The sequence below is a fragment of the Podarcis muralis genome, chromosome 1, assembly GCF_964188315.1.
Source record: "Podarcis muralis chromosome 1, rPodMur119.hap1.1, whole genome shotgun sequence".
NCBI lineage: Eukaryota > Metazoa > Chordata > Lepidosauria > Squamata > Lacertidae > Podarcis > Podarcis muralis.
The window spans coordinates 22,447,683-22,461,360 of NC_135655.1; the positions used below are offsets into that span (position 1 = coordinate 22,447,683).

Below are 13,678 nucleotides of genomic sequence, written 5' to 3' on the forward strand. Positions count from 1 at the left end.
AAGAAATCTGATTGGTTCTTATGAACACTCTGTAAAAGTTCTTTTGTGAATAAAACGACCTGGGCCGAGGGGTGGAGAGAGACACATAGAGAGAGATTATTATATGTACCCTTCCAAGAGTCTTGCTGGTTCAAACCTCTGTGTGTATACTTATTAATCAGAGTTCAATCCTTCCTTTACCTTGGGAACGCCTCATGGTGGACATGTAAAAAGGTAAAAGGGTAATGGGAAATAATTTATAATGAATTGAAAAAATGTTCAAAATTAATTCCCCCCCCCTCCAAAACAGAGTCATTTTTGCTGGGGATAACCCAGACTGAAATTCCCAGGTGTCAGAAAAGGGTATTCATGTATGCAACAACTGCGGTCCATGTTTCGTTAGACCCCAAAATGGAGAGTCAGCGAGGTCCCAACTAAAGAGGATTGGCAACTTAAGTTGACAGAATATGCACAACCTGCAGATTTAACATAGAATAAAAGAGCAAGGAGAACATATGTTTAAAGAAGATTGGAAAACATTTATTGAATATATGGAAAATAACTGTGTACAGCTGAAAATGCTGGCAGCATTAAGATAAATCCAACACAGTAAATAATTTTTGATGGATGAAAAAGTGGAAAATTGATTTGAATGGTAATAGTAAAATATGCAGGGATCTGTAAAATGAACCATGAAAAGAGAAGAAGGGAAGTCATTGGATATTTTAAAGTTTGTAAAATGTTTATTTGAAATTGTAAGACAGAAAAGTTAATAAAAAATTATTACAAAGACATGACAGAGACCATCGGAGCTTGAAGAAATATGGTTTATTCACCATTTACACCTTCAGTCTGTATGGAGGGAGGGAGTCCAGATTTTATGTTCATTTCTATAGGGGCCTGTCCCCCACAGCAATACAGCCCCAGAGTGCAAGGCATCTCTCCCAGCCAGCCTGCCCAAGATGGATCCCAGTTCCTTCTTTTCCCTTCTTCTTCCCAGCAACCCTTGCTCAAAAACTCTCTTTTCCTATCACCTCAATCACACACCCCATCACCTTGGCAACATCTGTCTCCCCGCCCCGACCAAAGGATTCCTCTCAGATAGCCCATCAATCCCTTTGTCATGTCAACATATTTGCTCTTTGCTAGACCAGCCACCAGGGATTCCTTGTCTGGGACAGTTCTGCAGCTTGTTGTTGTTTAGTCATTTAGTCGTGTCCAACTCTTCATGACCCCATGGACCAGAGCACGCCAGGCACCTCTGTCTTCCACTGCCTCCCGCAGTTTGGTCAAACTCATGTTGGTAACTTCGAGAACACTGTCCAACCATCTCGTCCTCTGTCGTCCCCTTCTCCTTGTGCCCTCCATCTTTCCCAACATCAGGGTCTTTTCCAGGGAGTCTTCTCTTCTCATGAGGTGGCCCAAGTATTGGAGCCTCAGCTTCACAATCTGTCCTTCCACTGAGCACTCAGGGCTGATTTCCTTGAGAATGGATAGGTTTGATCTTCTTGCAGTCCATGGGACTCTCAAGAGTCTCCTCCAGCACCATAATTCAAAAGCATCAATTCTTCGGCGATCAGCCTTCTTTATGGTCCAGCTCTCACTTCCATACATCACTACTGGGAAAACCATAGCTTTAACTATACGGGTCTGCATCTGCAGTGATCATGGAGCCCAAGAAAGTAAAATCTCTCACTGCCTCCATTTCTTCCCCTTCTATTAGCCAGGAGGTGATGGGACCAGTGGCCACGATCTTAGTTTTTTTACTTTCATCCATACCCAATTGATCAAAATCCTACCATTTATTAATTTCTAGAGGGGGGGGACCCCAAATCTATAACTTCTTTCATGAATTCATTATTATTCCTCTAGGTCTTGACCTCTGTTAGAAAGGGAGTAAAAATATATTAGCCACAGCAGGACAGCCAACTTACCACAACACGACACCTTTACAATATCTGTGCTACTGACTCTCAAACTTTGGGGTTGTTGGAATACATACAAAACAAAATTAATCCATTTGAGTTGTGTGGCTCAAATTGGGTCTTCTCTACCCAAAATGTTTAAGCAATGTGGTCTAAAGTCTTCTCTGAAGCCCCTCTAGGATTAGGGGCCTGAAGCTGAAGCTTCATTAGTTTGATAGCAGAACTGCCCCTGGGCAGTGCCAGGGAAGTGTTGGAGGGCCGAGCTGTGTGGGCACCACAAGGCCTGGCTTGCACACTCTACAGGGCCAGCCAAGACCCTTTGCTGCCTAATTACAGGTAGGTAGCTATGTTGGTCTGCCGTGGTTAAAACAAAATTTAAAAAATCCTTCCAGTAGCACCTTAAAGTAAAGGGACCCCTGACCATTAGGTCCAGTCGTGACCGACTCTGGGGTTGTGGTGCTCATCTCGCTTTATTGGCCGAGGGAGCCAGCGTACAGCTTCTGGGTCATGTGGCCAGCATGACTAAGCTGCTTCTGGCGAACCAAAGCAGCACATGGAAACGCCATTTACCTTCCTGCCCAAGTGGTACTTATTTATCTACTTGCACTTTGACGTGCTTTCGAGCTGCTAGGTTGGCAGGAGCTGGGACCAAGCAATGGGAGCTCACCCCTTCGCGGGGATTCAAACCGCCGACCTTCTGATCAGCAAGTCCTAAGCTCTGTGGTTTAACCCACAGCACCACCCGCATCCAACTAAGTTTGTTACTGGTATGAGCTTTTGTGTGCATGAAACTCATACCAATAACAAACTTAGTTGGTCTCTAAGGTGCTACTGGAAGGAATTTTTTTTACTTTGCTCCCTAAGGCAGGCTACAAGGTGGCTTCCTCAGTTTGCCCTTACAGAAGCTGAGAAGCACTTGAATCAGGCTTTAGTACTGGCGATGAGACAGCGTTCTCCACTGCACCCAAGCTAGCTTAGGGGACAGAGGGTATGCTAAATGGTGCAAATAGCACTGCCCAATCCACTGGCTGCTCGAAGTGATTGATGAAGCACCATTCCATCCCAGTGAAATAATTCAATGTGCTGCTACCTTCAAAGATGGCATGCCCAGTGCACTTTAACCTACCAGTCTCTGTATGTTCACCTAGCTAAGTACTGGTCATTGGCCTTGCTGCCTGGGGTTGATGGGAGGTGCAGTTAAACGATATCTGGAGGGTCAGAGGTTTGTCACTCCTACCATGGAGTTTAGCTCCTTTTGGGTGGTTGAGAGCACATTTAGGGTGCCCTTCAGTGTAATCTTATTCCTCTTTTATCACACTTGCTGTACTCATCTTTTCTTTGCTGCTTAGGAACATGAAGGGAAGGGTCATCTAGGCTCAGTCCCATAATCTTCTGCTTCACAGCCATCACGAGGATATTGCATCACCTATTAGCGTGTGTAGGAGAATGAGAAAAACAAGGGAGAGCAGATACCAAATATATATATATAAAAAAAAAATGAGTGGACAGCCAGATCCTGTTTTTGAGAAAGCAAACATTTTATTTTCTCAAGAAGGATTGCAGCAGCAGCAATTCCCCCCGGCCTGACCCCACAAAAAGCAGAAAGTCAGATTTCTTGATTTGCATGCAGACTGGTTGCACTCAGATTGAAAAAATATCTTTTTACAAAATGCACATGAATTAAGACCCAGTTTGCAGTACGGTTTCCTGTCTTAGAGGAAAGTTTTCTTCTTTTAATATATATAACCCACTCAGCCATGGGCTGTATGGGGGGTTAGGGGAGGGGTAGTACTTCTGGGGTAGGGATGCAGGTGGCGCTGTGGTCTAAACCACTGAGCCTATTGGGCTTACTGATCAGAAGGTTGGCGGTTCGAATCCGTGCGGCGGAGTGAGCTCCCGCTGCTCTGTCCCAGCTCCTGCCAACCTAGCAGTTCGAAAGCACACCAGTGCAAGTAGATAAATACTTGGCGGGAAGGTAAACAGCATTTCTGTGCACTCTGGTTTCCGTCCATTGTGTCAGAAGCGGTCTAGTCATGCTGGCCACATTACTTGAAAAGTTGTCTGTGGACAAATGCCACCTCCCTCTGCCTGAAGCGAGATGAGCGCCACAACTGAGCGCCTCACTCCATAGTCGCCTTTGACTGGACTTAACCATCCAGGGGTCCTTTACCTTTTACCTAGTACTTCTGGTGCTCCTCAGCTTTCACCAGTGGCTCTTAGAAGCTGTCAGCATGTGACAGTGGCCACATCCCGGGAAACGACTTTGACTGGCCAGCTAACCAAGTGAGGGTAGCCAGTGAGTCTCAAACCCTTGGTGAGTTAGGGACTTCCCCTGCAGGTGAAGGCAGGCTCTGGAGGATTGAACAGATGAGACCAATATTGAATCCAATGGTCAAGACGGCAGTTTCTGCCCGTGCTGTAGGGGGAAGTGACTGGCAGATGAGGCTTGTCAGCCTGGGAATATAGCCCATCTAGGATGAAGAAAACTCTGATCCTAAGCCTCTGTCATCTTGTGGGATATTTTTTGGGGAAGAAAAGGCTAAGGCATAAACCCTACTTAAATCTGGAGTGGGGTCCTTAAGACACATCGTACATCTCCATCCGGCAACTCCTGCAGCCAAGCTGGTGCCAAACATCTGCTCTGCTATCCTTTGGAGCACATCAGCGAGACCAAGAGGGGGAATGGTCTTGTCATCGGAGCATCCCAGGACCTTCATACACACTGCCCAGGCTTGCGCCCCAGTTTAGTGCTGCAAACACACAGATTTGACTTCACCCTTGGAGGCACACTCCATTGACTCTTGAGGCAGATGCTGACAACAACAACCGTGGGCTCAGGTAATGCCTGCACGCCGACGACACACTGCAATTTTGTTGTGGGACCCACTTGTAGTTTTGTAGGGCAGCAATCCTTAATGGATGGGGAAGGGAGGCTCAAAGGCAATGAAATTACCCAGTCCAAAGCCCTAGTAGGGTTGCATGAGTGCAGGGCAGAAGAGGGAACGCTGCTTTCTTCCTTTGTATGCATGTGTCTGCTTCAGGTTTGTTTGTTTTTTAAAGATTTCCCTGGAAAGGTGGAGAACTGGACTTTAGACTGGGAAAATGAGAAACCGAGAAAAACCAAAACTGACAGATTTGCTCATTCTTAGTTCCTGCTTACCCAGTGAATAAGTGAACACATGACCCTATGTCTCTCTCTCACATGCATTTCTCAGTTATTTATTTATTTGCATGCAAAAACAAGAGTTTTGCAAGGAAACAGATGTTTGTCCCCATTGTGCAACGGTCCCAGAGGGCAAATTTCTCAGATGTAGAGTAGATTTTACTCACAAGTCATGTGAATCTCCTGAGTCACTCAGGTCATCCCTCCTTTCACATGATCATAGTGGTCATTAGCACAAAACTGCTGCCCTTGCTTTTGTAAAAACTGTGATAGAAAGGTGTGGTTGTCTGGGGCAGTATGATAAGGAGATAGCATAGTCTCCAAGAGATCAGAGGTGAAATACTCACAAGGCCACACACCAAGGATCATGGTCTGAGCCCTCCCCCACTGTCCCCATGTTACACATTGTGCAAGAATCTTCTCTGGCTTCCGTACAGTGTGTTATCTAGTCTGCAAAAGCCTGACATGCACTGATTTTTAAGTCAGTAGGATCTGCATTGTTTTAGCTTACTATGCTAGAAATTTTTATCTACCAAGCGTCCTGGTGCTCCCTGTTTATGGAACGCTCAGGTTTTCATTTAATATTTTTTTAAATCTATGTTGGAATTGTTTTGACTGCTGCTTTCATTCAATTGCTGTTCACCCACTACTGTGTTATCTTCTGATCTATTGGTTTTTACAGTGGCTTTTGGGTAAGCCAAACTAGACATTGTTTTACCCTGAAGACCAGGGAATCTGTTCATTCAAGCCATCCATCTATTAATCTGCTCTGCAGAAGAGAGGCATCTGCTCACCACTCAGAAATTTAACTTCTAGGGCCTCTGTGGAGGGAGCTAGAAATACAAATAATGGCAGCCCTATCAGCTTGCACACCAACGCTGAGATCACTGTAGGAGCATCACTGCTTGTCCCCGTAGTTGGTGAGGCCCATTTGGCATCAGCATGAAACTGGACCTTCAATATTATTGGCCTGCTGCTCTTCCAATAGATAGTCTACAGGTGCCTTCCATGTTGATTTTCAAACAGTTTGCTGAAAACCTTTATTTGCTTGCAGGCAATTAAGAGAAAAAATTTCCATAAGAGTCAGCTCTGTGTGTGTGTGTGTGTGTGTGTGTGTGTGTGTGTGGTTTTTATGGCATTATAATCCTCTTTAACTACTTTTATTGCTTTTATGGAATTGCAGTATACAAATATTTTTATAAATAAGATACTAAAGGCTGTGTTCAACTAGCTCGTTTTGCTAGTGGAAATCAGTGCAAGGAGTCCCCCTAGTGCAAGAAAACTTTCCACCTCTAAACCCGCCCCCCTCACCTCCCCCCAATCTGCTCTAGCAGGGGAGTTTGTACTGTTGGGAAAGCAGAAATTGTTGCACCTTAAGCTTATGTTGAATACACCCCCATATAAATAAACAAGTGAAACACAGTTTTGAAAAGACCCCACAGTGATGGGGGAGTGATGGTAAGCAGAGAGAGGAACTCCAGAGGCTTGAAAGGAAATGAAATGCATTCCACACCCAACACATTTTGGCACATGATGACTTCTGAAGTCACTAGTACAGGGTCCCCATGCTTCTAAAAATGTAGCCCCAGGAAGGGTTTCTTTCCAAATGTACTGAGCCTGGAATAAATTTCATTTCAGGTTTCTCTTTCTCGTTCTCTCTCTTTCCCTGCCATTGGTGCTTTCTTGTTTTTTGAGTTTTTGTGGGACTGATAGTAACTTACTACGATACTCAGTTTTCTGTCAGTGTTGGGTACGCCATCTCCTGCCCTAAGAGAAAAGCCTGACTGCTGGATCAGGCCAAAGGCTCATCTAGTCCAGTATCCTGTTCTCACAGTGGCCAACCAGATGCCTATGGAAGCTGGAAAAAAGGATCAGAGTGAAACAGAACTTTTCCCACTAGGGCTCCAGAACAACTAGTATTCAGAGGCTGCCTTCTACTCATAGCCACCGTGGCTAGTATGCAGGGATAGCCTTAGACCCTTCCCTTTTCATCTAACCCTTTCTCTTAGATCACTTCCAGATGACCTGCTTATTGTTGAAGCATCCTGAATTATTTGCACCAAATTGCAATGTTAGTTGTCGTTAGTTATATATCGAGTGTTTATTCTGATTTGTCTCCCACTTGGACTACTGCAATGCGCTCTATGTGGGGCTACCTTTGAAGGTGACTCAGAAACTGCAATTAATCCAGAATGCAGCAGCTAGAATGGTGACTGGGAGTGGCTGCCGGGACCACATAACACCGGTCTTGAGAGATCTTCATTGGCTCCCAGTACATTTCCGAGCACAATTCAAAGTTTTGGTGCTGACCTTCAAAGCCCTAAACGGCCTCGATCCTGTATACCTGAAGGAGCGTCTCCACCCCCATCGTTCAGCCCAGACACTGAGGTCCAGCTCCAAGGGCCTTCTGGCGGTTCCCTCATTGTGAGAAGTGAGGTTACAGGGGACCAGGCAGAGGGCCTTCTCGGTAGTGGCGCCCGCCCTGTGGAAAGCCCTCCCTTCAGATGTCAAGGAAATAAGCAGCTATCTTATCTTTAAAAGACATCTGAAGGCAGCCCTGTTGAGGGAAGTTTTTAATATTTAGTGCTTTATTGTTTTTAACACTTGATTGGGAGCCACCCAGAGTGGCTGGGGAAACTCAGCCAGATGGACGGGGTATAAATAAATTATTATTATTATTATTATTATTATTATTATTATTATTATTATTATTTGTTTGCAGGGAGGTTATTTCTTGCTGTAGGGACGCGGGTGGCGCAGCGGGTAAAACCTCAGCGCCTAGGACTTGCCGATCGCATGGTCGGTGGTTCGAATCCCCGCGGCAGGGTGCGCTCCCGTTGCTCGGTCCCAGTGCCTGCCAACCTAGCAGTTCGAAAGCACCCCCGGGTGCAAGTAGATAAATAGGGACCGCTTACTGGCGGGAAGGTAAACGGCGTTTCCATGTGCGGCTCTGGCTCGCCAGAGCAGCTTTGTCACACTGGCCACGTGACCCAGAAGTGTCTCCGGACAGCGCTGGCTCCCAGCCTCTTGAGTGAGATGAGCGCACAACCCTAGAGTCTGGCAAGACTGGCCCGTATGGGCAGCGGTACCTTTACCTTTACCTTTATTTCTTGCTGTATCTTATTTTTAGACTTTTAACAAACCAGAGTGTCGGTATCCTAATCTGATAATTAGGATACGCTTTTTGCTTTGTTTTTCAGCCTGCTGGTTAATGCCTCTTCTTATGACAGTAGTCAATTTGCATTCTGGGTGAGAGTTAATTTGCAGATAGACTACCCAAGTAGTAATTGCTTCCAATCTCGAAAGTAATTAAAAGAAGGGAAGTTTTGCTGACATGGTGCCCTGAAGGCTAACCTTTCCGAGCACAATTCAAAGTATTGGTGCTGACCTTTGAATCCCTAAACGGCCTTGGCTCAGTATACCTGAAGGAGTGTCTCCACCCCCATCATTCAGCCCAGACACTGAGGTCCAGCACCAAGGGCCTATTGGCAGTTCCCTCCCTGCGAGAAGTGAGGTTACAGGGAACCAGGCAGAGGGTCTTCTTGGTAGTGTCGCCTGCCTTGTGGAATGCCCTCTCATCAGATGTCAAGGAAATAAACAACTATCTGACCATGGTTGGTACCATGTGACAACTACCAGATGAACAACTGACAGAATTAAGGGCTGAGATGTACAGAATGGTAAATGAGAATGCATCAGAGAGACATCAGATTCAAGAATGCATAGGACCTGTGGAAGATGATGTGGCCTGAACATGAGAAAATACAGGCAAAATGGGAAACAGCAGATGATGAAATGGCGTGGATATCCACACAAGCTTTCTGGAGGACTAAAACAGACAAATTGATGTGGTTGTGATGTTGGAAGAGATGAATAGAATTATAAACAGAGACATTAAGAAACCATCTGAGATGGCAGAGAGAGAGAGCTGAGAGAGAAAGGGCCTTGTGTACAAGCTGACATGAACACAGAAGAAAAAGCCTCTAAGCTTTTGGAGATTGGTTTGAAAAAAGAATGGGAAAAATGGAAAAAGGACTTTTCCCTTAAAACAAAAAACCTAGGATGAAGAATCATAGCCAACAGGAAATGGGACTGGAAAATTTGGAATTGGGTATGAATTAATGAAGACATACTTAGATGCCCTCTTTCCTGACAGTTTATATACCACTTACTCATTGAAGTCATATGATGTTGCATCAAGCAATTCCTATTAGCCACATCCCCGTGCATTTCCCACAAAAAGTTGAAGCACATTTGTTTGTTCAGTGGAAGCAGATTTGTTGCACAAAAGCACCAGGTCAACTAATTGCACAACCTGAATTCACTAGTATTCCCTACCACAAAACAGTGACAGTCTTGACGTGATCGTACTCTTTGCCACTGCTAGTGCAATTCTAGCAAAATGGAGCAGACAGGACAGAAGGGTCAAGAAGGAAGTGGTCCTTCTTCAGACAGCACCTCAAGTCTTTGAAAAGGGGTTTTATAGTGTAGAAGAGTCAGATTCAACTGAATATTTGTGCCAGCGGAAGCTTGTGGAATAGGACTCCTGCCGGCATCCTCTTGCAGATCTGCTCTGGAGAGTCATGAGAACTCACAGACCAAGACATGGAGGAGAGCAGAGATTGTTCCAACAGCACAAGGATTGCTTGCCAGGTGGAACAATCTCCATAGTGCAATGCTGAATTCCACCCTCAGTCCGTCAACGGCTGCTAGTCTTCATGGCTATATGCAGTCTCTGGGTTTCACAGGCAGGGTGCCCTGTTTCTCAAAGACATATAATTGAAATAGGATGCTGGACTAGATGGGCCACTTACCAAAGGTGTCATGGACTTTGAAGAAGCACAAACTCTGGGTGAAAAGGAGAAACGAGCTAAGGGGAAGGTATATTTGGCAAACCCTCACCATGATCAACTCCCGCCCGGAAACCCATGTGCCCCCTGTGGAAGGACGTGTGGATCCAGAATTGGCCTCCACAGTCACCTATGGACACACCGTTAAGACTGTGTTAATGGCAGACAATTAGCTACGAGTGATCGCCAAAGAAGATGCCCTAACTTCTGCAGGGACTCATTTTTTTTTCCAGGGAGAAAAGGATTGCAGTGACATCTAAGGAAAACCGAAGCCTTTTGTATGGGATTTTAATGCCAAGGTCAAACCTTTTGGAACAGGAGCAGTTTTTCTTGGAGGAACGTTAGCAATGACAACTTTTTTAAACAGCATGGCTTTATATTATAAAATCACACAGCAATACAGCATTGTTAGAAGATTAAACAGGCAACACAGTCAGAGGATTCATTTCCAGGCCCTGAGTATGAAAGGTAGGGTGATAGCTGAGAGGCCACCCAGTGACCTTTGACTTTCTTTATTTGAGCTGTTGCAGAGGACCCAAGCAAAATTACTGCGGCGAGCATTTGTGCCCTCCAAAGTCTTTGATTATGAACCAGACATTGCTCAAAATACATACAGTGACACAGGGAAATAAATACACACAAACAGGCATTATTGCAACAGTTTTGATAAACTGCTTCTGTATATCTAAGGTGGAGATGAAATATTTCTATACGAAACAAAAAAACACGTTGTTGGAAGATGTGCCTTTTATAAAGTGACAGAAAAGGCCCTTTCTCCTCAAGATATCATCAGAACAGTCCAGCACAGTAGCTAACTTCCTAAAGAACTGGTTGATTTCAAGCTCCTAAACAGCTCATGCCTCAACAGACAGGGAGCAGTCAGTGGGTCGGACGTAACCGTGTGCTTTAGAAAATTATGGAGCAGCTTCCCAGGGTGAATGGGTGGCCAATCTGTTTCTAATGCTTTTAGACAGCTTAACTCTAACCTAAAGTTCTAGGGATAGGTTACGCCCCCAGCACACTTTTCACTGCAGAATTGTCACAGAGGTAGACCAGCAACACTGTTCTTCTAGGGCATTGTTTCCTGCACAGCAGGAAACAATGTCTGCACATCTAACTCAAATCACTGATGCAAAATATGACCCAGCAGTTGGCAGTCCACTTACAACTTCTCTGCTCAGAAAAACTGTGTAACACATATCATGGAAGTTGCTACAGCTCAAATGAACAGAGGGGTGGGGAGTAACAATTAATTAGCCACATGTACGAGGCCAATATTATTCACTCAGGGGGTGTATTTTTTAATATCGGAAGACTGTATGCATTGTGTGATTATAAGGCTATGCTGCAAACATCATATGTACTGAGCTGTACAACTTACATCCAGGCTGCCTAGGTTTGTTTTTGTGGCCGCTGTACAGACTTCGAAAAGACCCTCACATTTTATCCACACAAGGTGACCAACAACAGAATATGCACCAGTAGCATCTCAAAAGCTGCATATGGTGTTACACAGATCCCCCCCCCCAGCCCCAGCCCTCCAATTTTCTCTTCCTCTACTTCTGCCTCCCTCGCTCCGTGCAAAACTGCCTGCCCTTAAACTGTTAGGTGGGATGTTCGTGGAAGGTAAAGAGAAGTGACTTCGATGTGGATTCAAGACGAAAACATTTCCACCACACTGTGTGATCTGATTCTCGATTCTGATTTGTGTCCTCGGTGGAATAATTAAAAAACCCTCATTGTTTCTTCATGTGTGTCAGCTCTGTGTCTTTTGCTTGTGAAAAAGCCACGTAGAATCACTGTACCACATGCTGCTCTGTCACCAACAGCCAATGATGCAAGGCAAAGTGGAGCAATGGACATAATCATTTCACACGTTTCTTTTCCAACTAAATTGTGTGTGCAGAACCTCTGGCCCTCCAGATGTTTCTGAACTACAATTCCCATCATCTCTGGCCATTGGCCATGCTTGCTAAGGCTGATGGGAAGTGTAGCTTAGCAAGCTCTGAAGAGTCAAATGCTCCCTATTTCTGAACTAAATGTTACAAGGAAGAGTAGGAAAGAAATACCCGGGGGCGGGGGAGAACTCTTTTAAAAATGTCTATTTAGACTTAATTTTATGTAGGCACATTACTTTTATATCCAGGGTCTGCCTTAAAGGTAAAGGTACCCCTGCCCGTATGGGCCAGTCTTGACAGACTCTGGGGTTGTGCGCCCATCTCACTCAAGAGGCCGGGGGCCAGCGCTGTCCGGAGACACTTCCGGGTCACGTGGCCAGCGTGACATCGCTGCTCTGGCGAGCCAGAGCCGCACACGGAAACGGTGTTTACCTTCCCGCTAGTAAGCGGTCCCTATTTATCTACTTGCACCCGAGGGTGCTTTCGAACTGCTAGGTTGGCAGGCGCTGGGACCGAACGACGGGAGCGCACCCCGCCGCGGAGATGTTGGATTCTTGTCAAAAGTGGTTCACATGTCACTTTAAACCATAGCTCAAATTATGATATGTTTAATGCAAAGATTTGTGCTAGTATATGCTATTAAAAAGTCTTCATGGTGCTCCTCCCCTACCCCTTATTTCCTGGATAGAGGTAAAACAAATCAGGAAAACAAGGCATTAGGTGTGAAATACCACTTATGGTTTGTTGTTTGGCTTACCAGGCAGAGGGCCTTCTCGGTAGTGGTGCCCTTCCTGTGAAACACCCTCCCTTCAAATGTCAAGGAAATAAACAACTATCTGACTTTTAGCAGACATCTGAAGGCAGCCCTCTTTCGGGAAGTTTTTAAGGCCTGATGTTTTTATTATGTTTTTAGATATGCTTTAAGCAGCCCAGAGTGGCTGGGGAAACCCAGCCAGATGGGTGCGGTGTAAATAATAAAATTATAATTATTATCATCATGATTTGTTAGGCGAGAAACAAACCATGAATACTTGGTTTGCATGAAACAGCGAACTGGTCCCAAATTTGTTTCCTTGGATGAGAAAGGAAAGGACGCCACATAGATTCACTTTATTATCTTTTTTTACTACTACAAGGAAGACTATTTGAATTTTCTTTGGCGGATCTTCTCTGATAATACTGTTGATTTGATAACTGGATGGATTGATATATTGCCATTTGCCCATAACCACAAACCTACCTACTTTGTACCAGGGCAGCTGTCACAAAAGTTACATCATTTGCTCACGTTTTAAGGTTCTGAATTGTTCAAGTCCACCCCCCCCCCCGCTCCAAGAGTAAAAGCTGCTTGGAATATTCAATTTACTGTGCAAAATGAATTCTGTTGAGGAAATGCCCCAGATGAAGATTTGCATAGGCTTTCGACCATCACCATTCCGCTCAGAAGATGCACTTTGCTGTGCTCCTGTGACCTGGTGGAGATCAGGAAGTTTTGAAATGAAAAATGCCACGGCTGTTTGAACGAGTCTGCTGCAAGAGAACGGCTTTGCTGTTATAAAACATCTGGGTCCTTGATAATGGGAACCGGTGGTTCCTCTCCGCCCATCTCCTTATAAATAAAATGGAAAGTCGGCTTGGGCTCTTTGCTCAGGAGGTGGGATTTGATGCGGTGAGGAAGGGCGTCATCATCTAGCCGCAGGTTCTTGTCGTCAACCTGAACAAACAGCCCATAGTTCTGAGGCTCTGGGACTTCGAATTTCTCAGCGCACTGCTGGTTCAGCTGGTGCGTTGTTGAGTCAGTTCGGTAGGCCAGCGTCCTGGTGTTTGCCTCAGCCTCCATAAAGGAGATTGTGATGAAATCCT

At 45.2% G+C, this 13,678-nt stretch overlaps 2 protein-coding genes across 3 annotated transcripts in view; one reads left to right on the forward strand and one right to left on the reverse strand.

The window, feature by feature from the left end:
• The window catches only part of LGMN (legumain), a 248,047-nt gene that overhangs the window by 35,467 nt on the left and 198,902 nt on the right, over window positions 1–13,678 (forward strand). The gene's annotated exons all lie outside the window — the stretch shown is intronic.
• RIN3 (Ras and Rab interactor 3) overlaps window positions 10,190–13,678 on the reverse strand; it is a 76,586-nt gene continuing 73,097 nt past the window's right edge. For both annotated transcript variants that reach the window (XM_028717298.2, XM_028717307.2), the window contains one exon: window positions 10,190–13,676. In XM_028717298.2, the coding sequence (XP_028573131.2) occupies window positions 13,368–13,676 (309 nt within the window). In that variant the 3' untranslated portion in view covers window positions 10,190–13,367. The remainder of the gene's footprint in view (window positions 13,677–13,678) is intronic.